At 39.7% G+C, this 27,925-nt stretch overlaps 2 protein-coding genes across 5 annotated transcripts; one reads left to right on the top strand and one right to left on the bottom strand.

Annotated features, from left to right (window-relative positions):
- The first annotated feature begins 1,806 nt into the window (after window positions 1-1,806).
- On the top strand, window positions 1,807-10,364 carry CHRNA3 (cholinergic receptor nicotinic alpha 3 subunit). 2 transcript variants are annotated; one of them, XM_079317870.1, is made up of 6 exons: window positions 1,807-2,153; window positions 4,070-4,209; window positions 4,277-4,321; window positions 5,542-5,651; window positions 6,751-7,762; window positions 9,178-10,364. In XM_079317870.1, exons 1-6 carry the CDS (start codon window positions 1,889-1,891, stop codon window positions 9,304-9,306), a joined length of 1,701 nt encoding a protein of 566 aa, XP_079173996.1. In that variant the 5' UTR covers window positions 1,807-1,888; the 3' UTR covers window positions 9,307-10,364. The 2 variants fall into 2 exon arrangements, with proteins under 2 accessions (XP_079173996.1, XP_079173995.1); XM_079317869.1 differs by lacking the exon at window positions 9,178-10,364 and having other exon boundaries at window positions 6,751-8,518.
- A 1,905-nt stretch (window positions 10,365-12,269) lies between these two features.
- Window positions 12,270-27,134, bottom strand: CHRNA5 (cholinergic receptor nicotinic alpha 5 subunit). 3 transcript variants are annotated; one of them, XM_079317878.1, is made up of 7 exons: window positions 26,879-27,134; window positions 18,169-18,320; window positions 17,845-17,889; window positions 16,481-16,590; window positions 15,248-15,541; window positions 14,710-15,029; window positions 12,270-12,814 (listed from the first exon to the last, which is right to left on the bottom strand). In XM_079317878.1, the coding sequence occupies exons 1-7, from the start codon at window positions 26,982-26,984 to the stop codon at window positions 12,807-12,809; spliced, it is 1,035 nt and encodes a 344-aa protein (XP_079174004.1). In that variant the 5' UTR covers window positions 26,985-27,134; the 3' UTR covers window positions 12,270-12,806. The 3 variants fall into 3 exon arrangements, with proteins under 3 accessions (XP_079174004.1, XP_079174003.1, XP_079174005.1); XM_079317877.1 differs by having other exon boundaries at window positions 14,710-15,541; XM_079317879.1 differs by lacking the exon at window positions 12,270-12,814 and having other exon boundaries at window positions 14,926-15,053.
- Between the last annotated feature and the right edge of the window lie 791 nt (window positions 27,135-27,925).

Raw genomic sequence — 27,925 nt, 5'->3', positions numbered from 1 at the left:
GCCACAGCAAACTGGGAACAACTGGGAGCCTCAATACCCCAGACCAAAGGTGGGAGAACATTCTTTTCTTCATCACCTGAGCTGATTAAGATTTGATCTCAACAAATCTAAACAAAGCAAAACCCCTCTAATAGCAGCATGTTTACTGAAGATCAAAGGCTGCACAGTTTATCATTGCAGATCTTCCTGGGCAGATCAGCTTCCCCCTACCCAGACAAATTCTTCTTCTGTGTAGTTCTGCAATGCAGTCATGGTGACGTGTTCTCATCACATCACCGTCCCCACCCATAAAAATAATTCTACCACAATTCTGACCTGATTCCACCAGGAGATCCAGCATGGGATGTCAGAAACAAACCATCTGTGCCATACAAACACCACTGAAAATTTCAGTAACTAGGCACATTAAGCTAAAATACCTATATCTCTTGATGCTATGGCTCTTTGCTTCCTCTGCAGACCTGTGTTTCCAAATTATTCAGGTTAAACACTGACTTTTGGGGAACACAGATTATGATCTGATCTTTGAGCTTTAACTCATTTCTAGTTGGGATTAAGAAGAACTAACAAAATTCTCAGTTGTAATGCTACCTGTAGCAAGGAGACAGAAAGGGAAAACATTTAGCCTTAATGCCTTGGAAATGCAAAAACAAAAGTATCCACAAATGGTTAACCTAAAAATCCAAGCAGCCGAGTTCTCTGGGAAAAAAAGAGAAATAAAATCAAATGGACAGTAAAGCCTATTTCCTCCACGCTAATAGAATTACAGAAATTATCATAAGAGCATGTGTCTGGGGACAAAGTGAATGATGCTCTGAGAGATAGGGCTAAGAGGATAAACAAGCTCAGTGCCAAGAACTGAACCCAGCCTGGTGCACTTTCTCCCACTGCTCTCTCCTAACACAGCACCAAATGGGGTCACTGCTGATCCTTCCCTAAGGGCAGGCAGTGAAGCACCCCTTGGTGCACTCCTGCCCCACAGGTTCTAAACATGAGGGTAGAATCCCATATTCTCTCTCTTCCCCCTTCCTCCTTGTACACATATGTAATGTACACCACTGCATGAACCTTGCATCACCCAGTCATTCCAAATGGGGAGGGCAGTGCAGAAGGTGGCATGTGAGTTAACAAGGAAGATGATGGACACCTGGGAAATGCCTCACTTTTCAAGTCATGATTTTATGGTTAAACGTCAACTCCTCTTTCTTTCTAGCCCTTTCCCATAAACAGTAAGGTTTTGTGGGATCAAGTTGGGATCCTGTGCTCATATTCCCCTTTTCAAATTTCACCTTTCTGATCTACAAAATAGGAATGGTCCAAAGACAGTTATTCTCAAGGATTTGGTCAACTCTGATTTCCATTCAAAGCCACAGATTCTTGCCAGATCCCAGCTGCTATGTTTACCACTCTGGGCTCCAATCCCACCAGCAATTGTACATGCCTTTAATTACTCCATGGGAATAGCACACCCTTTTTACATGGTCAAGCGCCTAGCACATGCTCTTGTGAGATGAGACACAAGCAGGAAAAAAATCTCAACAGCATAATCGGAAATCAGGTCCCACCATCTCAGTTCACTGCTAAGTCAGGCATCCCTAATGTCAATATTCATTTCAGAACAATTCAATTACAAGATTTGTATTAATTAAGCTTTCCCTAGCAGATTGGCATGAGCTTCTGATAGATAAAGATCCTGTATAGCAGCTGGCTGGAAAAGCGTTGTCAGATTAGCTGGGCTCATTTAAACACCATTTTAAGGACTCTTGCCCACTATCTGTGCCAGAAGACTGCTCTTTGCCTACAACATCTGCTTTCGCTGCACTTTATTTGCCGTTTCCAAAGCTCTGACAGCCCGGGTAGCTGGAAAGGGGGCAGCACAGCAGAGCTGATGGGAGCTGAGTGCGCAGAGCGCGCTCAGGGTCCTGCCGGCTGCCGCTTGCAGGCGTTTCACGCACCGCAGGAGCAGAGCCCTGCCCGCTCCCCGTGCTCCTACATTTCTGGCAGCAGCCGAGCCCTGCCCGCTCCCCGCGCTCCTACAGTCCTGACAGCGAAATTCAGCCTCAGCAGCCCCTGGCCACAGGCAGTCATCCATAACACCATGAAGAGCCTGAGCACTCTCCTTCTAACTGCTGCTGTCTGCTTGCTCTGTCAAGGTGAGTGATCCTTAATTTGTTATTCTTTGATGGTGAAGGGAGGGTTGGAAAGGGAGCAGGAGATGGTTTTAGTGCAAATTAATTTTAAGAAATGCAGAAGCGCTCTCCAACCTAAGGGGCAAATGTACAGAATTGTGGTTCAGCTCTTTCTGCTATGTAGCTTGTTGTTCAGTGGTGGGGGGGGGCGGGTGTTAAGTTTATCCTTGCAAATCTTTAATCAGGTAGTCCTGATTAAAGATGCCAAACAGGTCATATAAAGCCATTTTAACAGGAAAGAAAAGCACCTCGAACATAAAGGTTTCACATATTGCAGAGAAGATAAGAAAGTGACAATGTTAAAGATCTTTAAGTACGTGCTGCAAACAGCAAGTCTTCTCTTTGCAGATATGGAAAGCACAAAATATTGAAACAAAAAACCACATTAATGCACTTCTCTAGAAACAGTGGATGCTAGATTTAATTGGAATGCTGGTGACATGTAAAAAAGCTGGCAGCTTGGGATTGACTAGAATAGTTGTTAAAATAGATTTAAAATTATTTACCTAAAAGACTGCGGGGTATTTATTCCAAGAAATCTCAATCTAAGAGATAGAAGATATCAAGAAATGTTATGGGCAAGACTAGCAGTTAAAAAGTTGTTTTTTTTTTAGTTAGGAAGTTGGCTCAAATGATTTCACTAATCTGAAAATAAAGTTGCACTTCAAGTGAACAAGAGAAGGCACAAAGGGTAAAAATCAACCAAAAAAAATCAAAGAGAAGACCTTTTAGCTGAATAGATCACATGAAGGGAACCCTTGTCTTAGGGAGAGGTGAGGTCTCACAGATTCGACAGTAACACCTGCTTTGTGTAGTCTGTCACCTGCACTTCTGCCTCACCCCTTTCTCTACTAAAAAACAACTGGCAGAAAATAAACATTTCCTTGCAAATATTCATATTTCATATCCATCCATATTTCTGTTTCAAAGGAACTGTAGAATATATTCAACTGACTTCAGTTTGTGCCTTTGCCAAATTTACATAGTGCTATCCATTAAAACAGACCTTTTCTGGTGTTTCAGTTGGAATTCACGAGGATGTGCTGCCCAGAAGAGAGTTTAAGAGACAGCCTTCTAAAAATAAAAGGCCACTGACTTCTAATTGTGTTAGGATGGTTATTGCCCAGATAGTTTGATAGTAAAATGGCAGTGTAAAACACAGGCTCACACCTCATCCTGAAACAGGTGAAGTACCTTGTCGTTTAGGAATTTCAGTTTGAAGGTTTTGTGTTGGCCACAGGGTACCATGAGCTGCACTTATGAGTGGCAAAAGGACAATATGAATCTATTATAAATAAAAACTATATAGAACAACAGAGGGGTAATTAGCACGTTTCTTTGAGTGTGCTGAAAAGTGTTTGAATATAGCAGTTAATGAAATTTTAATCCTATTTTAAAAAATACCTATTTGAAGAAGCAGGCTGTTATCCTCACTGTCATCATGCCTTCATGACTCAGACTAGAAAGCAGACTTCTCATTTCCTGGGACTCTCCTATTGCCAGGTGTTCTGACCCCTTTCCAGAGGCCTGCTCTGTTGGCTGCACTTTCCCTTTCCTCTGCTCCACAGCCCTGTGGCCTTGCCAGGTCTGGGGGACTGGGACTGTGAGGGGAAGGGCTTTTGAACACCCAGTTCTTCAGTAATTACCCGAAACTGTTTTTTAACTCATTTGCAGATGTGTGTTAGAAAGCCTCTGTGGTAGCATTACCTTTCACTGCTGTCCCTCTGGCGGCCCAAGCAAATGTCCCCAGGGCACATTGCTCATGGGGGCCTGGGGCTCTGCTGAGCTCATGCTGAGCAAGCCAGGCAGTACCGGGGCTGTGCCCAGCGCTGTCCGGGTAGTACCGAGCTGGCCCTTTGCTCACCCCGTGCCCTCCGCAGGCTGCGGCGGCTCCGAGGCCGAGCACCGGCTCTACTCGGCCCTCTTCGAGAGCTACAACCAGTTCGTACGCCCCGTGAAGAACGTGTCGGACCCCGTCATCGTCCAGTTCGAGGTGTCTATGTCGCAGCTGGTGAAGGTGGTGAGTACCGCCCCGCTGGTTACCGCGTCAGGCCAAGCGCCTCTCCCGACACACCTCTCTTTTCCAGGACGAAGTCAACCAGATAATGGAAACCAACTTGTGGCTGAAGCACGTAAGTAGCGCTCAGTGACAGGCCAGACGGCACCGGCTCACTTCCCTCCGGGGCGGTGAGAGCCGCCTGCGCAGCCGGGCGTCTGCGGGCTCCAGGTTCGGGTCCTCGGGGCACAGAACCATCCCGGGACAGAAACCCGGGAAAGCAGCCCTGGACAGAATCCCTGGACAGCACTCCGGGACAGCAGCCCGGGATAGCAGCTCTAGACAGAATCCCTGGACAGCACCCCGGGAGAGCAGCCCTAGACAGGATCCCTGAACAACATCCCCGTACAGCCTCCCACGACAGCAGTCCCAGACAGGATCCCCGTACAGCATTCCGGGACAACAGCCCCGTCCGCCCCGCTGGCGTCGCCCGAGCCCTTCCCCGGGGCTCTGCCGCCCCCCAGCGGCCGCCGGACGGCCCGGCAAGCGGGGACAGAGCGGGAGCGGAGCGGCGGGAACGGGAAGGAAGGGACGGGACAGGGAGGGAAGGGACGGGACAGGAGCAGAGGAAGGCTGCTACACTTACTGCAGACGCTAAATACAAAAATAAAACGCGCTGCCTTGGCAGACACCAACGCAAGGGAAGCACCGCGGCACGGAAGTCCCGCACAGCTGCTTAGCTCTGGTAAAGTCACAATAAACCAAAAATGTGTACTTTATGTTAAAAAGGCTTTGTAAAAATGCAGTTACTCACTGTTGCAGTCAGCTTAGTAAGCAACTTAGCTCCCATCTTTAGCCCGATATTCAAAATGCGGTTTAACAAGCGCTGGTGCCAATGTTAGCTGAGCCATAACATGCTGGACCGCTCTCTGACCCAGGGTCCCTGGATTAATGCTCACAACTTGCACCACAGCCTCCAGGAACTTGCTTTCACTGTCCCACTGACACCTGTTTATTTGAGATCAAAGTTATTCCAATCTTACATTCTCTGAAAAGAGAGTGGCTTATTCCTTCTTCCAGCTCATTCCAGCTACTGAGTAGACATTCCTGGGACAGAGTCATGTATATTTAAGTCATTTATGAATATGACCAACAATGTCTAGATAGCTAGGCCCACCTACAAGCTGCATAGGAACAAACACCACACATATGTGTTTGCTAAAGAAACAGCTAAACACTGTAGTATCCAAAATAAATCAACCCAGGAAGTGAAATGACAGGACTTGGTTCAGATCTAGTCCACTGAATTTCAGTTTCTTCACAAACCTAACACAGACTCATTTCTACCGTAATTAGATCTGGAATGATTACAAGCTTCGGTGGAATCCAGCAGACTATGGAGGTGCCGAATTCATCCGAGTTCCATCAGGCCAGATCTGGAAGCCAGATATTGTTTTATATAACAAGTAAGGCTCTTGCATATTTAACTTCTTAACTCAGGGAGACAGGGGTGATGTTATCAGTTCTTAAAAGATCATCATCAGCAAGTTCACAGATGCACTGAAAAGCAGTTTTTAACACACCTGTGTCCTGCATCCCCCACTGCTGTTCTCATCTTCATGCCAGATGTCAGCATCACTGGGCAGGAGCCAGCTCTAACCTGGAGCTGCAAGTGGGTGGGCCAAAAAATTGGATTTTCCCCTTCACAAGTGCCTGAGAGTGACAACTTTAACTGAAATAAATGCAAATTCTAGCCTTTCAGCAGTCAAATTCACAATTTGACACCTTTGACAAATAAAAACCACATATAAAGTTTACTTTAGATGTCAATTTCTGAAACTGTAAAGAAGCAAACCATAACTCAATTTATCTGTAAGAAAGCAATTCTCAATGAAATGGACTCAGCTGCACAGATCCAAAACTCAGGTCTGTGGGTCAATAGTGATGACACTCCTTTTCTAACTGGGGCCTTAAAACTTCAAATTACCCTTTAATTTTACTTTTTCAAATATTCAGCTGGATCATATAAGTTAGCAAAGTGGGACTTAAAAAAATCTCTTACCAAATACACTCCTTATGCAAAGATACACCCCAACCCTAACCCCTCCTTCCATAGTTAGTAGCTGCACTGTCCACAGAAGAGGTGGAAATACCAGTAATATTCTTATCATCCCTTGAGTTCTGATGTGCTTGATCAATCTAGAATAGAACAGAATTAAATAATTCAGTTGGGAGGGGCCTACAAAACTCATCTAGTTTGGACTGCCATTTTCAATCTGCTATTTGCCATTTTGTATATTGATTGCAGTAAACCATGCTATTAATAAGGGAGAATATATACTTTGAATTCCTCCCTGGTGAGTTTATAGAGCCGTTTGTTTCAGCTTAACCATGCAAATTTATAATGGTCACTGACCCTGTCTTGCATGAGTAATTCAGCTCCAAGTAAACAAATAATTGCTGACTTCCTCAAAACAGATTAAAGAGTTAATGTATACAATCTGAATGCATGAAACTACCTGGAGCAGATCACTCTAACTTTTGTTATTTTTACTTGCTTTACAGTGCAGTTGGGGATTTCCAGGTTGATGACAAGACAAAGGCCCTTTTAAAATACACGGGTGATGTGACATGGATACCTCCAGCGATATTTAAAAGTTCATGTAAAATAGATGTAACCTACTTCCCATTTGATAATCAGAACTGCACCATGAAGTTTGGCTCCTGGTCTTACGACAAAGCCAAAATTGACTTAGTTCTAATTGGCTCTACAATGAACCTGAAAGATTACTGGGAGAGTGGAGAATGGGCTATAATTAAAGCTCCTGGGTATAAACATGACATCAAATACAACTGTTGTGAAGAGATATATACAGACATCACATATTCTCTTTACATTAGGCGTTTACCTTTGTTTTACACTATCAATATGATTATTCCCTGTCTGCTGATTTCTTTTCTGACTGTATTAGTTTTCTATTTGCCCTCAGACTGTGGTGAGAAGGTGACACTCTGCATATCAGTGCTTCTTTCTTTAACAGTGTTCCTTCTTGTTATCACAGAAACTATACCTTCCACTTCCCTGGTAATTCCCCTTATTGGGGAGTACCTCCTTTTCACCATGATATTTGTGACTCTATCAATTGTCATCACAGTATTTGTACTCAATGTGCACTACAGAACACCCAAGACACACACAATGCCCGTGTGGGTGAGAACCATTTTCTTGAACTTCCTTCCTCGGATCATGTTCATGACAAGACCTGCCAGTGATGAGGAGAACAATCAGAAGCCAAAACCATTATTCACTTCTGAGTTTTCAAACTTGAATTGCATCAACGGTTCTGAAACCAAATGCTGCAAAGATGGCTTTGTTTGTCAAGACATGGCGTGCAGCTGCTGTCAGTGTCAGCGCACCAAGTTCTCGGATTTCAGTGGCAATCTCACTAGAAGTTCAAGCTCTGAATCTGTAGATCCTATGCTTTCCTTTTCAGTTCTGTCACCAGAAATGAGGGATGCTATTGAAAGTGTGAAATACATTGCAGAAAATATGAAAATGCAAAATGAAGCAAAAGAGGTAAGAACATATTTTACTGTTACTCAAACTGCAGATACCTTTTTGCCATTAGAGTGTTTGGTAAGAAAAAGATTTCAAACAAACTATAAAAGAGACCATTATTTTATGCAAGTAAATTACACAAGCTGTATTACAAATATGTGCAATTTTGAACTTGTATAATTGACAAGCAGCTCTGCTGCACAGTGATCTCTATATTGACAATACACATACTGAGTGAGGGCATATTATGGTAACCACTGCTGGGGAACATACCAGAGCACCTATCCAATGAGGGCTGAAGCTAGGATTTTCCAAGTTATAATCTTAATAGTGTAATTTGCTGACCCTATGGCCTTTAGAAAGTTACAATCTCCCTCCCACAGCTTACCATTAGCAACAGAAATGTCAGAGTGAATGTCCCTCACAGTGATGATGGTGCTCATTCTGTTGCTGCTGCACAGTGAAGTGCTGGATCTAAATGAGGCAACTACTGCAAGACAGGGACCAGCATCTTTCATAAAGCTGCATCTTAATACAATAAAGGAGAAAAAAAATGAAAAGGTGTTTTTCTACCATGTTCCTCAAACATATTATGAGCAGTAGCTACACCATCACAATTTTTATATTCCCAAACCATGACACTTCATTCTAACTTCACTTTTTTAATACTGAAACCAGAACTCTACTTAGATTTAGTTGGAACAGAAAATACAGGGTTGCTTTGGGTTGTTAAGTTTCCCTTAACAAACAAGTTCTAAGCTAAAAAGAACAAATTTCAAAAACAACAAATGCATGATTCATTTCTTATCATTCTTGAAGAAAAAAATAGTAACTAAAATGATCACTGAGTTACTATTAGTACATAATATACAGAATAGTTCATTGTCCCTCTTGCTATAAAATTCACTGTAAAAAAAAAGAAAATTAGAAAAATCAGATGTTTTTTGAAACTTGGTTTCCTTTTTACATGAAAGGTACAAAGATGAATTTTACATCATACATGAAAACAGTCAAATTTCAGTACCACATTATAAAATACCAAATAATTATATACCAATTAATCTTTGCTTTTTACATACTCCCTAAAGACCAGTAGGAAGAGTCTGTTTCAGTAATGCTTTCTGGAAAAATCCATTAATCTAAGAATACAAAGCTTTATTTTTGGAATAGAGAAGTTTCATCCCCTCAAGTCCAGTGTCTTGGTGAACAACTTTTTGGATTTGAAGCAGCAGCTTTTGGCATTGCTGCCAAGAGCATATTCAAATAAAGCTCCTTCAAGATGAATTCATTTGTCAGTGAAAACAGATGTGTAAGTTGTGCATTCATAAGGATATCTACATACAGAAAAAAATGTTTCTTATATGAAATGATATTATTGCTAATGCAACTTATTCACCTAATAAACATGCCAATTTGCTTTTTTGTCTTTTCAGATTCAAGACGATTGGAAATATGTTGCCATGGTCATTGATCGTATTTTTCTATGGGTTTTCATCCTGGTATGTATTCTAGGAACAGCAGGATTGTTTTTACAACCTCTGATGGCTGGAGATGAAATGTAGCGATTAAATAAAAAGTTGTGAAATCAAATAAAACTGCCAACTAACTCTGCACCCTCCTCCCAGCACCTCATGTCTCTTCCATGTGTAGTAGAACAAGGATCTCTCTTGGCTTCAGCTTTGCTTGGCCAAGGCAGTTTTGTTCAAAATGTGGAAAAAGAAATTATTTGAAACCTTTATGACAGCTAATCTCAAAGCTCTGCTTTACAGCTACTTCCTGCAATAACTGGAGAAGATGGAGGCAGTTAAACTTTATAGGAATTATTTAAGAAGGGGTTAATAAAAAAATGGAAAATTATATGAATATTTGGAAAGTCAACATGGGTTCAGTGCTTTGGGCTGCTAGGTTTGTTTCATAGTCTGGTGCCAAGCCTCCTCAGAGCACGTCAGGATCTTCTGGAAGGAGTTCCTAGTGAGTTCCATGAATGCCCTCTCGAGGCTGGAAGTGGGAAGCACAAGTACCAAAGGGCTGGAATGCAGACATGGCCACCTGCTGGGCAAACTGACCCACACAGAGGCAAGAAAGGACTCCGAACAGGTTTATTATGAAAGGAAAACAAATAGGTAAATAACAGATGATAGTAATAAAGCAGCCATAAAGCAAACTCTGTGTGTCCCCAGGCTGCAATGTATATGAAGGATGTCAGGAAACAAAGCTGCTCAAACCAGATGATGTTTAGAATTGTGTACAAGTAAAACATGTAACAAGACAAACTGCAAGTGATGCAAAGAATCAAAAGACTCTGACAGGATAGTTTGGATACAGAGGCATCCTGCTGTAGTGAAGTGTTTCATGCCAGGGGAAGGCAGGAAGACAAAAATAGTCCTGTAAAGTGTGCTAAAATTGTTGCTTAGGCATATATATCTTCTCTTTTTTTTTTAATCAGTAACTGCAGATTATTTAAGAGCATGAATAAATAATACAAAACGATACTGTAATCAAATCACATTTTGTAAAAATATGAACTGTTCTATCTGTACCAAACTGAAAACTTTGTGGAAATACAGTGTACCAAGTGATGTAACATTTATGAAAATAAAGAGAATCAAACTGTTGAAAATTGTGCCTTTTTTTTCATTTATTTTGAGCAAGCAACAGAAATCTAGATAAGGTACATTCAGCAGTAAGTTACAGAAGTAAAAGTCCATGCTTCTGAGTATAGTAACATTCTTGTGTTTCAGACACACTTGATAAGCAGAAGACTCCAAGGATTCCAGTATCAGCTGTGTTATGTCAATCTATCATGATCAGACTAGAAGTCACTAAAAAAACCCATGCATTTGCAAAAACAGTGAGTTACTGTAGTAAAGAGAGTGACTTCACTGGGCAATGTGCTGCCCATCATGATATAACTGGGCAGCCTGGAGACATCATTTAATAGGGGGAAATAGATTAAATAGAGAGTTAAAAAAACAAGATATATATCTAATCTACAGTTGTAGATTGTTGTTTCTCTTCAGGTAAATCTCAGTTATTCAAACCTGTGGAAGACTTTCAAAAGAAATGTTGTATTTGAAGAGGAAATAAGCTATCTGAAGTACTTCTACAATTTGCACAGAGAGAAAGTCATTGATACATTATTTTACCCAAGTAATACTGAGAAGTTAAAGCTCTTATATTAATGAATTAAATCAGATAATCTTTGCAAATTCACCTTTAAAGTTATGATGGGAATAGAGGAAACATAGATATCCAGTGTCAGATGCAACTGTCTAATTGAAGAAGAGTGACTTCCCAACTGCTGTTAAAAAAAAAAAATTTACAAAAAGGCCTGCCTGACATAATTTCCCCACCTGTGAGTCTTTAAAAGCTACACAAAACCAAGAATATCCTGCAGATTAAAGCACTTTGAAATAAATAATTTAATTATACAGAAGTTATGACATAATCACTATTATAATCAGTGCAGGGCTATTCTAAAGGGGATGTGGGAGGGGGTATGGGAGAAACATGTATCTGTTGTTCAAATTTATAATCACTATAAAAACTTAAAACCATTGAAGATACCATGGTTTACAGTAAAACTTCTCACCTAAACATGTTATTATTCATGTAGTAATTTAAGTAAACAAAAACTTCCTAAGATTTGCTGTAGCCTGGCACTCCTGTATTAGGCCTACAGGATATTATGAACAACACTGAAAAAACTTTAGTGTAGGAAAACACCCAACTTTTTACAGTCTTTTCCAGAAATAAAACTACTAAGAGAGGAAGAAAGGTGACATTGGAATCAATGAAAAAATATATCTTAATGGAATAATTGAAAAATGCAAGTTTGCTTTCAGTGCTCTTAGGGAAAAGGAAATATCAAAAACTCTTGAGTCCTCGCTGCTGAGAGTTACATGTGGTTTTCTAAGTGAAAGAACTAATCCAAGGTAGCTGTCTTAAGTTCAGTTTAACAAATGTGAAAATCTTCAATCATCTCCATTTGGTTCCACAGCACAATCATTTATAACCCATTTCCTTCAGAAAGATGCTCCACAGATTCCTTCGCCCTGTGCTTAAAATCTTAATTCTGAGAAGCACTCAAAGACAGGAAATATTGAGAATGTCTGCAAACTCTCACACTGTATCAAATTCTTTATCAAAAGAAAACTGAATGTTCCAGCCCCTTAGAATACTTATGCAATTTGGGAACTCAGTTACCTGCCTTTGCCTTCCTTTCCAAACTGATGGAGACATCAATATTCACACATGCTTTAGGCATTTTAAGGCTTATTAAATGCTCATTTTGGTATCACAGCATTAAAAAGCTTGAAAATTTAGCAGCAAATTCCACCAAAAATTTATAAAGGCCAAACATGGCCAAATTGCTGTTCTTAGTTGTATATTACATACACAGGAAGTTTAACTTGTATTTTTATTATTTTAAATTATTCTGGCAAAATTTCAGACTTCTACAACAAACTGAAGAGAACTGATAAAAATTCTCCTTTGTATACTAAATCGAAATAAGCAACTCTACTGTGTAACTGCAAATGTTTAATATTCAGTATAACAATTTATACAGTAATTAAATAATTGGACTACAGTGATCATCATTAAAAAACTGAAATCCTTCTATATCACAGTAGGTGTCAGTGTATGCTTTTTTGATAAATCATACATGCCATGGCTTAAGCAGGTTCTTTTAATTCTGACCTGTCTTAGCAGTAGCTCAGTAGACTGGCAATAAGCAAATTGACTTCTATATGTCCTGAGAATGCCATGCTTTCAGAAAAACCTAATTTTCTAGTTTGGGATTTTTTTTTTCTCTCTATCAGAAACATGCCTAAAAAGAACATGCATGGAAACAGAGCTACTACAAAACTTAGAGCCAGATCAGTAGGATGTGGCTCCAAAAATATTTTATGCATTTGTACTGCCTATATGGGTAGGTACTATTATACTTGCCCATTTATGAATTACAGGAATAAATAACACAAGGGATCCAATTATTGAAACCAGAAGAAAAGCCCATAGGAACATTCGATCAAGCACCTGAGCAATGTATTTCCAGTCTTCAACAACCTAAAACACAAAGACCACAAAAGTTGGTCAGTGTTCGCAAGAGCAGGTAAAAACACAGCACCAATTCCTGCAATTCTTAGTTATTTCAAAGTACACTTTTTTCAATCATGTCCATATGATAACCCTCTTGAACAACATTTTATAATTATAGTGTGAGTTAGAACAGAAGCAAGCTTCCCTCTGTGAAGATTGATAAGCAATGTAGATTTTGATGCAGAACTTGACCCCAAACTCTAGAGATGAGACTGGCCTGCCATTTTCTAACATACTGCAGGATTCATGGCACACGACGTCAAAATGTAGAATTCCCAAGCAGGAGATGGAAGCAAAAATTGTAAAAAAACTCCAACCAACAAGAGCAACCCACAACAAAAAAATAACAAGAAAACCAAAACCAAACCTCCCAAATCATAATAATTTTTTTTTTTAAATTGTTAATATAGAGCAGTTGTTGTGTTACAAACAATGACTGAAAGCTGCACAGAATTGTACACTGGGGAGAATACTCCCAGTAGTTTCAAGACTCCTTTTTGATAAAATTATTCCCATCTATACACAGTTTTGCAAGTACCGCAGATATAATTGTGCAAGCAAATTAAAACCTTGCCAAACAATTGTCTTGGATTTGAACTGGAGCTATCTACATTTACCAAGCCTAACACTTCCTAAAATGTAAGGCTACAACAGCACTAGCTGTCTAGTGTTAATAACAACTTTTGCAATTAAAGCTTGCATTGTCTGGAGCCCAGTAATAATAAAACAAATGAGTTGTATATTAATTTCCAAGATTTATAGTAACAACAACATTACACTTGAAAAACAAAATGCTTACTACTTGTTCACTCACGGTCACCCCTCAATTTACAGGAAATAATGTATTTAATAGCAAAAGATTCTATTTCTGTTGTTCGTACAATGCAGGGGTATTAGATGCTGCTTTAACAGTGCAGTAGATACATTTATTACAAATCTAGGCCGTGTCCCTTGTGACAATGTCAGAATCAAGTCCTGAGAAGGCACATTAGAGGAGGCACATCACTCCTAGTCTCGTATGGGAGAACTCTCGGAGGAATCAGAGCCTTCTGAAGACTGCAATTCCCACAAAGACTGAAAGAGCCTCAGGCTTTGCCATCAGAAACAGTACACAACAAACTTCTGTATTTCTACAAACTTCTGCACTAGACTGGAAACTGCATTTCAGACTGATGCAATGGTGCTAGCTTAAAAAGCATGTAAGGAACACAGATTTCTAATGCTCTTACACAAATGTTGTAAACATTCTTTAAGGATAACTCAAGAGTGCAAATGCACAGACTGAAAAAAAGCCTCTGACATCTTTTGCTAAAACTTAGGGACAAGTAATAGTAAGGGTAGAAGAGAGCCCTTACGAAGTCACTGAGTCCATGTACCATCTGAGCACAAAATGACCAACATATGGCTATAGCGTGTATTAAACACAACTTGGAGCACTGAAACTGCTTCTATTTGGAATTGAAAGCTGCAAGATAAGTCTTGGCAGGATTTAATTGGAAAATGTAATGCAAATGCATTTTTCAATATAGCCTTCAGGTATAACATTAAAGTGAAAAAAGAGCTGCTTCTCCTGTCATCTCAGCAGTGCTGCAGGGAACAGTTACACGTGCTCTTGTCACAGACAATGTGTAACTAATGACAAGATCCTCTAGAAGAAAGCAAAAGACTTTTTAAGACCCCACATACTGCACTGTATCAGGTGAATATTCTCAGTATTGCACCATATTTGCACATTTTTTCTAGTGGGAACAGCTCCACAGCTCTGTAGCACATCTGTAATATGCAACTGCCCAGCAAAGCACTTATAATTTTTTCACTCTTCCACTTGCAGAAAAGCAGTGCAGCAGGACGAACACACCCACCTCGCGAACCTCGTTCTCCTTCATGACATGTCTGGTGATGTAGCGGATGGAGTCCAGAGCTGCTTCCAAGGTGTTCCTGGATGACTCTGAGCCGTTCATATTTGCTGTCTCCTCCTTCTGAGCAAAGTACCTGTCGACATGGCTCCTCATGCAGAGCAGCTTGGGCAGCTTGTGCAGGAATATCTTGCGCACCCAGGGAGCCATGGCATTGTGCGTGGACGAGGAGCGGTGGTGGATATTGATAGCAAAGACAGTGATCACGATGGACAAGGTCACAAATATCATGGTGAACACCAAGTACTCTCCTATGAGCGGGATAACTTTAGAGGATGATGGAATAATTTCTTCAATAACAAGGAGAAAAACAGTCAAAGATACAAGTACTGAAGTGCAGAGTGAAATTTTTTCACCTTCATTTGAAGGAAGATAAAAGACAAGAACAGTTAGAAATGAAAGCCCAATACAAGGAATAATGAGAAACAAAGTGTAAAAAAGTGGCAAACGTCTAATTATAAAGGAATATGTAACAAAAGGATACCAGCAGCATCCATCAGTCCTGTTTCCTTTGCTCCCTGTTGCAGTCACTATTTCCCATTCTCCATTATCAAAAAAATCTCTTTTGTCAACGTCATAATCTTCAAGAATTAGATCAACCTGTGAGCCATCGTAAGTCCAGGAACCAAATTTCATTGAGCAATTTTGAAGGTCAAAGGGGAAGAATGTTACATCAATAGTACAAGAGCTTTTGTAGTTTGCTGGTGGAGTCCAAGCAATGGTGCCATCATATTTGACCACAGTTTTTGTAGATGTTCCCTCAAAACGCCCATCTGCACTGAAAGAAGAGAGAGAAATGCAGGGAATTACAGTGGGGTGTGGGGCTGTATTTAAAGAAGATATTATGCTGTTATTGTCATTCCAGCTGTCTATCTCCTGATAGCCAAAATTTTGTATTTTCTCCATGACCAACTTTCTTCCCTCAAATCTGAATCTCACACAGGTAAACAGCTTTGGAAGACTGAAGAATATTTTCAGGTCCTGAAAAGATCTGTGCAGCTTTCTATGGTTCCAACGATTTATGAAAGGATTGTAAAGTCCTGATCTTCAACAGCATGACTCAGCTCTGGTGTTTCCATTAGTAAGACAGGATAAGTACTTTTAAATTTGGCCAAACCATAATTATTGGATAAAAAGAGTCAGGAAACAGGTAAAATAATACCTGTGTGCAAACTTAAATTTACTGCAACAGCCTTTTATCCTGACTTGACAAGTCAGGACATGTAAAAGCATGGTATGTGCATCTGAGCTGTGCAGAAGGGCTAATTCAAAAGTTATCGCTCCTGAGGTTTGTTAATTTTCCAAAGGAAAAACCCAAAAACCAACCCAACCCATCCTTACAATTAAATGTATCTGACTTTAATTCCATGCTGAATATGACCTACAACACCATAAATCAGTTGCTTCCCTCCCATCACTCTACACTATTTATACTCGGCATTGTGCAGGACATTTTTTTCTAATTAACAAAAAAGTTTACACAACAAAATGCAAATAACCTTTTCAAAGGGAGTAGAAATCCCATTCAGAAGTAAAGCAAAACATTTGAGCATTTAACATGGCAACAAAGTCCATTTGCATTCAGAGGCAAGTTCTTCCACAGGTTCTTAGCCCACTCAATGTAAACATTATGTCTGCCCCATGAGCCTCCTAGAAGAAGATTGGTCAGTGAAGTTATAGAGCAAATGCATTTTGTATGAAAAGATTCAAATCTTACTTGTCATACAGCACAATATCTGGAATCCAAATAGAATCGGATGGGACACGGATAGATGTTATTCCAGCATAGTCTTCAGGATTCCACCTCAGTTTTACATCTATCCATTCCTGTGGATATGTGAGATGTAAAAATCATTATTATTATTGGGACTTGGATTTAAGCAAGGTGACACCAGATGAAAACAGATAACAAGGCCATTAACAGCAATCAAACTGGTTTCTAAAATTTGCATAAAACAATGAATTTGCTGAACAGGCACGCAGTTACCTCACTCAGCGTTTGTTTTCTGTTATAAGAGCTACTTGATAATGTTTCTGTACAGAACGTAAGATATGATGTTCCTTTTTCAGAGCATGTATTTATAAGTAAGAGCTATTATAATGTAATTTAATCGTATAAATTAAATTTAAAGAAAGCTTGTTCTGGATGAATACCAATGACTGGAAGCTAATCAGAAGCAATTTAGATATTTTCATTACACAAAAAACCCCATCATGCTCCAACTCTCAAATCTGGTTCAACTTCAAGAAGATCTGCAGAAATTATTAAAGAGGGCAAAAAGAATCATCATCCCACACAACCATCTTGTATTTGCTGACTAGTCTCAAAGTTTTCCTAAAAATAAAAACTTCGCCTAAAATTACAGTTATGGAAAAGAAGGCAATGGGAAGCAAAATAAAAAAAAAAATAAAAAAAAAAAAAATTCAAATAAACAAACAGAAAGGAATTAGCCTGAACAAAAATAATTTCATAAGCTAGTAAGTACACCCAGCACCTGCAAAGACCCTTCTCAGTTAAATCATGAATGACTTGTGAGCATTATTATACAAGTAAATAGTGCCAATTAAGTCTAGCACTGGACTCTTACAATTACAAAGCTTGAGGCTTTTTCCTGCCCAAACCCAAATAATCTCAATAGAAAAAAGTATTTTCTTCTAGCAAGAGTATTTAAGTTTGAAACTGGAATTCTTCAGCAATGTATATCCAATAATTTCAAATATCCCACAGGAAAAAGGCTTCAAAATTATTATACAGAAGAATACACCAACCATGCTTTTCTTAATAAAGCTTTTGAATGAAAACTTTTGTACTGAAGCAGCAATTTATAGTTGGATATATACACCTTGGTATATTAAATGGCCATGCAATGCTATATAATTTCTTTTAATTTGGTGAATTTTTATTTACCTTGTTGTTACGGTTTTTTAAGAGGTTTATCACAATTCTGTAAATACTATGTGAAATAAATTTTCATGTAAGAACTAAGTTTTTTGAATATACAATTAACTAGAAAAGTTTCTCCCAAATTTTGGTTCGCAGTTATGAAGCTTCAGAATTCTTCATCAATATTTTACACATACCTGTTTCAACCATACATTTGTTGTCATCAATTGATTTTTCTCATCCTGTAAAACAAAGCACATATCACAAAAAATAATATATCCATAGGAAATAGCTGCTTTAATTCACAGAGTTCTGTAACTAAACATACAAAACACACTCTGAACACATTCCAATCACTATGTATGTTTATATGAAAACATTAAACAGCCATCTACAGGCCATTTTTATTACACAGAAAATAATTTAAGATGTTTCATCTATTGTGTTTAACAGGCATAATTATCTCACACGAAATTATGCGCCTTTTAAAGTTAATGGAAACAAGAATTTACTGTACATACCACATCTACCAGCTGAGAGATTGCAAGGCCAAACTTGATTTTTATTGTGTCATTCAGGCGTTCCACTGGACGAACCCATCTTTGATAGTCTTCAAATAAATGCTTAAACAAACGATCTTCACTTTTAGCAATAAAAGAAGGCTCAGATACAGCTATATTAAAAAGAATAAAAATATTGATTCAAATGAGCAGTGTACATCTGCATTCTTGTGTCCAAACAGTCACAGCTTGTTTTTATGCTGAGTTCCATTTCTCATCTCAGCCCCTTCTCTCTAGAAGCACGCCCAAGGTCATGGAAGCAGAATTTTATAAAGTCACTAGGTTTTATTAGCATCCTCATACCATCATCACGCTTTTAAAATTGAGGACTCAAGAACATTAACCTAATCTCAGTAGGGAAAAAGCTCTTCTATCATTTACCCAATGCCACACAACTATGGAACTCCTCAAAAACTGAAAGCTGATCTATGAGGAACTGAAGTTCTGTTGAACTTCACAGATTATACACCTGTATATATTGCATAACTTGCAATCTAGTTTGAAACTTCAGTCTCTCCATGTTTAATGTATTTCTTCTAATGTTTGGGCACATTTATCGTGTACAAATTTTGCTGCACTTGTGGAGTACTTAAATGCATCTGCCAAACTATTTAGCAGTCAACTCTACCTATTCTAATGTTTCACTGACTGGAATGTACCTTTCTAGCTCTTTTTCATAGCTCTCAAGGGGTCATTCTGGGGAAGATGGAGAGAGAGGGGAGGCAAAAAGGGAAGATCTGTGTTTAGATAAATAACTTGAGCAATAACAGCTTTCAAAGGAGGTGTTAAAGTCCTGAAGATGGCCACTGCCTCAAGAAGCACAAACTACACGCATCACCTTGCATGGAAAGGTCTCCAATCCCCAGACACAAGACAGGATGACCACCAGAAAAAAACTGACAGATGTTCTAGACATAGATTTTTACTACTTATCAACGAAATTTGAAAGGGAACTACTGCCAAAAAAAGACCTAGCAATGATTATCATCAGTTTATGCGACAGCATAAACAAAAGAAAGGAGATCATCACCATTTCTTTTTAATGCAGACTTAAAATATTATGCTATTACATAAATCTGTGGCACGACCTTTCTAGAAATCATGTGCTCACTAACGGCACCCATCTAAAAAAAGATATATCAGAAGCAGAAAATCACCAAAGAATGTCATAAACAGATTAAAACCACACACAGCCATCCATACAAGGAAAGACTTAAAAGATTAACATTACTTTGTTTGGAGAGGAGGTAAATTTACTCAACATAACAGAAGTAGATCAGCTAGAAATGACACAAGCAGAAAAAACATTGGTAGTGTTTAATCCTTCTCATAAAAGAAGCTAAAGGAAAGAAAGTATCAATTAAAGGCAGCATAAAGAACGTCTAGTTGAAGTTCATTATCATCAACATTCAGTAAATCACTGATTCACAGATGCTGAAGAGGACTAGGATTTTAGAATTGCCTGGGAAGACCCAGTATGCCAGTGTCACACCTGCATAGAGGATCAGCCCTCATTCTCAGAGCTGACATGACTTGGCATTTGTGGCAGAGGCTTGGCTGACACCACTTGAGCCATTAATTAGAACAGACCTAACCCAGCCCCACGTGACTGCAGCCTAGACAAATTAACACAGGTAGCCTAAGGTTTAAGTTCCTTTCCGTTCATGAGTGGATCCCTGCTGTACTGCAAAAGGCTTCATGTACAGGGCCTTTGGACAAACACCCAAAGCACTGCAGAGCCCATCAAGGCAGCTCCCTGCCTCTGGCACTGCAGCTGTGAGCCAGCCCAGTAGAAGAAGAAATAATAATAATAATAATGATAATAATAGTATTTTACACACACAGAAGTTTTCCCTGAAGTGCCACAGGAGCAGCAAAAGCAGAATGTAGCTTAAGTAATAGGATCAGCAAAGTGGGAGCAGCAGCACCCCCTTTTTCCTGCAAGTCTTACCCTACATCAACGTACTGCTGAGTGGTTCTTGCTGTGGGCCAAATCAACATTTGGGGTGTAAGACAGGTCACACTGTTTCTGTCTAGAGTGCATTTCATTTGCTCACAAACCTACTGATTTTTGAGACTGGTTATTTGTACTTGTTCTACAGTTTGACACATCTCCATTTCAAGACTGTGGATTTGTGGGATGTGCAGAGGTGCCACTTACACTGTACTGCTGGGAGAGCTCAGCTGGATACGGGAAAACTCCCATCACATAAGAATTGCTGGCAAAAAGGATCCAGCAACAGAATGCTGCAACATGTCAAGTTATCTTGTAAATCTACAACTGCCAAAAACACATTTAACAGGTTCAGTATATCCTCATTAGACAAGGATTTTTTTTTTGTTTGTAACCATATACAGATTTGCCAAGCCCTACATTTTACAGACACTAAAAGAATGCTTCCTGAAGACACAACTTAATTTCTCTATTTATATTTCCCTATTTCCTGAATTATGAATGACTTTGTGTATATTTCAGCCTAATATTTCATAAATACTTGATTTTTATATTAGCATTAATTACATTTCCCTCCTCCAGTTACAACCCTCAACTGAATTTTTCATACAATTTAAGACTGACAATGTAGCTGGATATTATCTCTCCATTAATTGACCTTGAAGCAATGCAGAGGCAAAATTGCACTTTCACCATTCCTGTGTTCCTGTAAGATGACCTCTTGTGCAAAGATTCAGCATCTTCAGGGTATATGCTGTTTCCACATCAGGCTTCTCTTAAAGCACAGCATTTCCTGCTGTGCTAAAAGGGGATGCATTCCTTTACTGCTTTTATATACTTACAGATTATTTTTCAAACATTTCATACTCGGACCTATAGTATACTCACTTATCTATTACAGTGACTGTTATTTACTAACAGTATAGTTCAATTATTTCTTTCTTTTTTTTTTTTTTTCTGATCACAAATGTATCCACAATTTTCAGTAATTCTAGTTTATTCTGTTTATTAATACACTGGGGTAAACTGGTACAGAAAACACATCTTCAACAAAGGAGAGCTCCTTGAGGAGGCTGGGAATGGTAACACTATATTAAGACTTGGCAAAAACAAAGCAAGTAATCACCACTACCTTGTACATTTAACTTAATATAGCCATCCAAATAATTTGCTACACAGACTGCATATGTTTTCTATCTCTTTTCCACATATCTATGATTTTAAGATTGCAACAAGGTGCTGTGATTCTTAGTTACTCCTTGTATTACCATGAATAAAAAAATTGTTTAGAGCAGGCGACAAGTGGGAAAAATGCAAAGAGAAAAAAACAGGTAAAACAGTTTTAGTGGCTTAAGGCAGCAGAGTAGCTGTGCTGGCTGGAGAAAATCAGAAAGAGGTTAAAACCTGTGACTAGCAAGATTAACAAACAAACAGCTCCGATACAATCTCATACTAAATCAGATGGCAAGAGATTATGGCAACACCACCCCCCTGGGAGGATCTGCAGCCTTTGAAGGGCAGTTCTGAGCTTGCCTGAATTTGTGTCTTCATTTTTTATTGAGGCCAGGTAAGCTCTGCAGTTTTAATCAAAGGTAGCTCTCTGCACTGTTCAGTGGTAACTTCTAATGGCAATGTTTATTTTGTTATTTGTAACTTAAACTCTTCTCACTGCCACCCAGTGTGCTGGGTTTCCACTTAGTACGAGTCCATATTACCAGTCCAAGAACCACACCTAAATCACATTATGATGATGGATGGCCTAAATTTTAATTCTGCACAAAGGAGGCAAATGTTTATGCACAAAGCAAAGTTTTTTAAGCAAAGTAGCCGGAGAACACTTCTGACAAAAGGCTAAGTAAAAATTCTAATGAAACACATGACCTTGAAAACACTGCATTTAAAAATTCGGTTCTACCATTTCCTCAGTAACTGTTAAACAATTTTTTTTATTAAAGTACTTTGGAAGAACTAGTTAGAAAATAGGATGAAACATTTCATGGGTCTCAGATGCATGAAAAGCATGAGGAAGCATGTACATATATATTTATTTCCTTAACATTCTCAAGTCAAAATTCTGCATGGGCTGCCAATGGCTAACTTTTAAAATGTTGTAGATAAGAAACAAAAGGTGGGTTTTACAAAAGAATAACACCGTACCATTATGGGATTAAATTTCCTCCATCTTAATATGATTTAGCAACATTATTCCTTTTATAAGAATTACCAGTGAAATGCTTAGTGTTACAGGCTTGATCCCAGATATATTTTCATAAATCTTTGTTTTCAAATAGGAGAACATCACAGTCCATGTTCCACCAAATAACAGGCTGTGGGAATCCAGGATATTCCCCTGGCTTCCCTGGATGCCCCGAGAGCCGGGCAGGGGGCTCAGAGGCCTTGGCATAGTGCCCAAGACCCCTGTTGGGTTTGATTTCAGTCCCTGGGAAAAGTTACCATCATTACAGGAAGAATTACAAGTCACAAAAAAATAAGTACAGCATAATTTAGATTGTTAGAAGGTAAAAAAGTGAATTTATAAAATTGTTTACAATAAGGGGTCCAGAGCTAAGATGGAGGAATTTGGGTATGGTATGTCTTTCTTTCTTCTTCTTCGTGGCATCCATCTTTTGGGTTAGATGGCATTTTTGGATTGGTTTGGGAGAAAGCTCCCAATGTACAGTGCAATATAAGTGTCATGTATTGGAAAGTAATTGTAAACATCATGTAATTTATAGTATAAAAGATAAGACCTGCCCAGAGGGCAGGCAGTGTGCCTCTGACTGACCTGCTAGACAGACCTCTGTAGGTCAGGGAAGGAATTCCTTAGATAAGAAAGTATAAAAACCTTGGAAACCTCAGAAAACGGCTTCTGATTCGTTCTTTGGTGCTTGAACTGGAAAAACAAGAACTCTAAGACCACCAAATACTGTGTGGTGAGTGATCTCAGGCTCAAAGAGATCTCAATCTCAACAACAAGCTTTCTTGGAACTATGTATTCCTCTCAGCTTCCTTAGATAAAGTCTAAGAGCCAGACTGGAGTGCAGGTGTAACACTGGTCCTTACACATTAAACAATGTAGTTCAAAGCATTTGCTATTTAAACAGAGCAACTCAAAGCATTTTCTAATTGACAGAGCTGAGTGTTAATGATTTCAGGTTTTCTTCACCTCACTACTGGGCACAGTTTGAAAGGAGGCCCACAGGGCACTTTTTAGAAGTGTAATGTTAAGGTGTTATTACTAATGCCTGTTTATAATCATACACCATTAAAACAAACAAACAAAAAAAAAACAACCAACCAAACAAACACTACTAAGGACAATAAACATTGCAAAATATCCATACTTTGCAGTTAACATTATATTCTTTAACTCTGGGCTTTTATAACACAAACTGTTATCCACAAAACTAACTGCTATATACTACAACTAAGAATTTCCTTACAAATCTGGAAGGTGAATGACTATATGCAGCACATCTGCCTGCAGTACTCTAGATTTATTAAGATGATCTCCCATCATTATTTCATTAGGTAGAAGAGACAGGTAATGTATTAAATTGAAGTTTTATTTTAATACAGATTCCTCTGACCCTTTGAAAAGGATCATGAGTCATACTTCCTGCATGGTCTTTAATTTTTTGTCCTACTTTTCCTTCTATGCATTAGCAATTGCCCAGAATCCAATCACAGTCAAGCCTTTAATTAACAGCAAGCATTTAGAAAGATCACAATCATCTTAACTAGGATGTCTGTAAGTCAAAGCAGCAATACTAACACTATTCCATTTACTGAACAGAGTCAGAAAAACCAACAACCAATTCTGAACTGCCCAGAACTCTCTTTTCCTCCCCTGTTTAAAAAATAAAGGTAAACCCCACCAACAAACCCATGAGCATGCAAAAGGTGACTTTAAAATTACTGGGAGGATTTGTGCCTTCTCTCTTACCTAGCCCATCAACCAGTAGCAAAATGAAATTACATAAATTGGGCAGGAAACTGTGAGGAATTTTGAACTGCAATAGTGCTTAGGACTTACCAATACACACAAAGGTACAAGAGCTGCCCACAGAAAGCAGGGAAGGTGCTTCTTACATCCAACTCAAATTTAAAATGCTAAAGTTATAACTTGATAGCTGTAAAGGAGAATGAAACTATCCCCTAACAGCTGAGCAACAATTATAATTATAATTATATATACTATAATATATATTATATATTATATATATATTATAATATATATATAACATATAATATTATAATATTATAATACATATTTGTGAATACAAGTTTGGTTAGTAGCCATAAGAGACTGCCATGTGTTTTGTAAACTAACCAAGAAATAGATGTGAACTGGCACTTTTTAGATTAAGAGCTAACTGGACCACAACTCCTTCCTTTCTGAGCACCTGTGCTGTAGATAGCTTTAATAAGGCCATTCAAATAATTTGTTACACAGGTTGCATACATTTTCTATTTCTTTTCCACATATCTTTGATTTTAAGATTGTAACAAGGGGCTGTGATTCTCAGTTAGTCCTTGTATTAGCATCAATTAAAAAATTGTGAAGAGATGGTGACAAGTGGAAAAATGTAAAAAGAGAAGAAAACAGGTGAATGGAAGGCAGATTGCACAAGGAGCACAAGTATGCAGAATCATCTATAAATTTAGAGGCTATGTGTCATGGAATTAAACAGAAATACGAAATGTATCTAAAAAAGACCTTATGGAAATAAGAAACAGGCCAGGGCTTCTCACAAGCTGCCAGTGCAGCCCCGGGTGCTGCATACATTGGGTTCTGGCCTTACCTTCTGCCTCAGGAGCATTTTCCCACTCAGCTCCATTCCAGGCTTGGATACACTGGAGCACAGAACCCTACAGCTCACAGAAATCAGCTACATTGCTCAAAACCAGACAAACAGGAGGAGATTTCAAAACCTATAATATCACATAAACCCCATAAATACCATTCTAAAAAGTAGGAACTATGCAAGTATTTCCTTCTACAAATCAATACAGACATTTCTCCATGAATCAATGCTCACATTTATCCCCCTAAAGATCTCTAAAGAAAGCATAAAATATTTCAAGAGAAAAATCATAAGAAAGTACAAGCAGGAAGGTTTGCAGCTTTCTGTTGGGTAGGGAGAAGGATTTGATCCGTTAAACTGAGTGGAAAAGCTTAGGTGGAAAACTTATATACTCTGACTGTGTTTTAAATCAGCAAGTATTTTCTCCTGACAATTCAGAGTTATCCAAGATAAAATATTAGTTACTACTAACAAAAAAACCCACCAAATTAATTTACAAGCACTCTTATAGCAAATTTCATTTTATTTTAGAAAAAACAAGCTGTGAAAAGAAAACTTTAGCCTCACTATATATGATCAGTTCTCAGTGAAGTCAAACTGCTTTTGGCTTGTGCCAAAAGGCAAAACTTGGCTTACCCTGACTGCAGGTAATTCCATGCAGTCATATAAATCATATAATGTAACATCATGATATTTCATCTTCTGTCATGAAAACATGAAAAACACTACTTTTCCAAATCCTGAGATGAAGAATAATCTTTCAAATCACATTCAGCAATAACAGACTGAGAATTTGTAGGCTGAATTAAAACCTAGATGTCAATACAATCAACTTTTCATTAACCACATTTACAACCACTTTTGCAATTTTCAGTTAATATAAAAAAAGAAAATTAATGAAAAATAAATTTGACCTTTCTGCCTGTAATTATTGCAGTTATGGTTTCAAGATATTCTGCAAAACTCTTGGCAATGTACTTACAAATTATGTAAGTGCCATGTTTTGAAACAACCATTTCCAAATAAATCTGTGGAAGAGCAGCGATTTTGCTCCTTTAATCTTCGTGTAATTCTATAAATACTCCAGCTTCACATGCTATTTTACATCCTTCAACTCGGAAAGTTAAATCCTGATTGAATTATCAGACTGCCTCTTTTGAAGCCAAAGAAATAATGCACGACCAAACTAAAGAGAGATCTGTTATCAATTCTTAAGAGGGTTGTTTTCATGTGCAGTCACACCGATACACGAAATTACAGTTATTAAAATATATTCTGCAAGTTTACCTCTGTAGCAGGTGCAGATGCAGAGCACGCACCACAAACCTATGACTGCACCTCCTCTCAAAAAGTGAGCAAAACTCTAAGCTGTGGCAGCTGAGATCTCTGAAGTGTTATATATACACACATTTAGGAAGTGTATGCAATACAATGAAACGTGAGGCAGTCAAGACTGATAATACACCTAAAACGCTGTAATTCAGCAAAGACATTTTCGCCCTCTTGTGTGAAGGAGCAGCCCTGGTGAGCCTGTCTGACAGCGGCCTCCGGAGGTCCCGCTCTTTCCTCAAAGCCCTGCGACGCTCCCTCAGCAGCCACCACAGGACCCGGCACCAGCTTTACCTTCACCTCGTCCGGGAAAAAGTTGCTGGTGATGAGGATGAAGCCGGTGCGCTTAGGGAGGAGCCCACGGCCGGCAGCGCTCCCTGCTCCCCGCAGCACCCGCCTCACCTCCCCTCACGAAGCGCTCCCGCTGCCCGCGGTACCACCGCTCCACCCCGGCGGGCTCGGAACCCCCGGCGGCCGCGCCCTCCCCTCCTGGCTCCTCACGGAGCGCCTCTCACCCTTCGCTCTTCTCCCCAGCGGTCCCGCCGACCCTCACCCCCGCGGCCGACCCGAGCCTCCTTACCCGCGTGTGAGGCTGCGGGCCAGCCGAGCAGAGGCGAGCAGAACCAGGTGAGGAGGAGCAGGGACGGGGGGCGGCCGCAGCGCAGCCGCGCTCTGCTCCCAACCATGGCTGGGGCACGGCCCCCGCTGCCTGCGAGGCCCGCGGCAGCGGCGGACGGCAGCGGCGGGAGCCGAGAGCAGGGGGAGCCGGGCGGCGCTAGCCCCGCCCCGCGGGGGCCGTGAGGGGAGAGGGGAGGGAAGCTCGGACAGCGCGGGGCCGTGAGGGGAGAGGGGCGGGAAGCTCGGACAGCGCGGGGCCGTGAGGGGAGAGGGGCGGGAAGCTCGGACAGCGCGGGCCCGGTACCCTCCGCGGAGCAGGAGCCGCTCCCGGCGCGCTGCGGGAGCCGGTGCCGCCCAAGGGGCTCCCGGCAGCACCGCGGGGAAGAGGCGGCAGCGCCCAACGGGCCGGGCTCCTGTCCCGCGGCTGCAGCGCTCGGTGACCCCGGCACATCCACCCCGGTAACCCCTGCTGCTGCACTGTGCTTTTGGGAGGATGCACGTGTAAGTGACTGCTGGGGGAAAAAACAACTTCTGATTTCCATTGCGTTTGAAACATTCGGTAGGTGTTTAAGTTTCTACATCAGTACGATTTTTTAAAAGTTTCTAACTCAGAATATTTTGGAACTTTTAATCTAAAATAGGTGAACTGATGCAAGCTAAAGACTTGGGATATTTGCACATCTTTATGTGTATTATAGACGTGCAACATATATAATAAATATTCTTTACAAAACACCACTCTTTATCAAATAAATAAAATCTGTTAAAAAATACAGCTTTCAACATACAAACTGAAATTTAATCAGTGATTTTTTTTCTAAATCGTCCTAATGGAAATGTACAGTGTACACATTGCCACAAAAAATAGAAGCAGCTGGCACTAATGCATTTTTTACATCTAGGACAGTGTTTAATAATTTATAGAGAGAGAAGACTTTGAAAGAAGGGCTATATGACTTTACAGTGTTAATCAGCTTTTACATGAAAAGTGCTGGATACTGGATTCTTC

Source organism: Erithacus rubecula (assembly GCF_903797595.1).
Source record: "Erithacus rubecula genome assembly, chromosome: 14".
NCBI classification, from domain to species: domain Eukaryota; kingdom Metazoa; phylum Chordata; class Aves; order Passeriformes; family Muscicapidae; genus Erithacus; species Erithacus rubecula.
This window is presented reverse-complemented; position numbering and strand designations above follow the sequence as displayed.

What these genes read in the sequence shown, in the direction of transcription:
- CHRNA5 (XM_079317877.1), bottom strand. Translation starts at nt 26,984, where the DNA reads ATGGTTGGGAGCAGAGCGCGGCTGCGCTGCGGCCGCCCCCCGTCCCTG. An exon ending in CAAATGTATGGTTGAAACAG is followed by an intron (nt 16,591 to 17,844) that starts GTATGTGTAAAA and finishes ACATATCCACAG; the next exon opens with GAATGGATAGATGTAAAACT. An exon ending in AGGAGAACGAGGTTCGCGAG is followed by an intron (nt 12,815 to 14,709) that starts GTGGGTGTGTTC and finishes TTTGTGTTTTAG; the next exon opens with GTTGTTGAAGACTGGAAATA.
- CHRNA3 (XM_079317869.1), top strand. Translation starts at nt 1,889, where the DNA reads ATGGGAGCTGAGTGCGCAGAGCGCGCTCAGGGTCCTGCCGGCTGCCGC. An exon ending in TGTCGCAGCTGGTGAAGGTG is followed by an intron (nt 4,210 to 4,276) that starts GTGAGTACCGCC and finishes TCTCTTTTCCAG; the next exon opens with GACGAAGTCAACCAGATAAT. An exon ending in CCAACTTGTGGCTGAAGCAC is followed by an intron (nt 4,322 to 5,541) that starts GTAAGTAGCGCT and finishes TACCGTAATTAG; the next exon opens with ATCTGGAATGATTACAAGCT.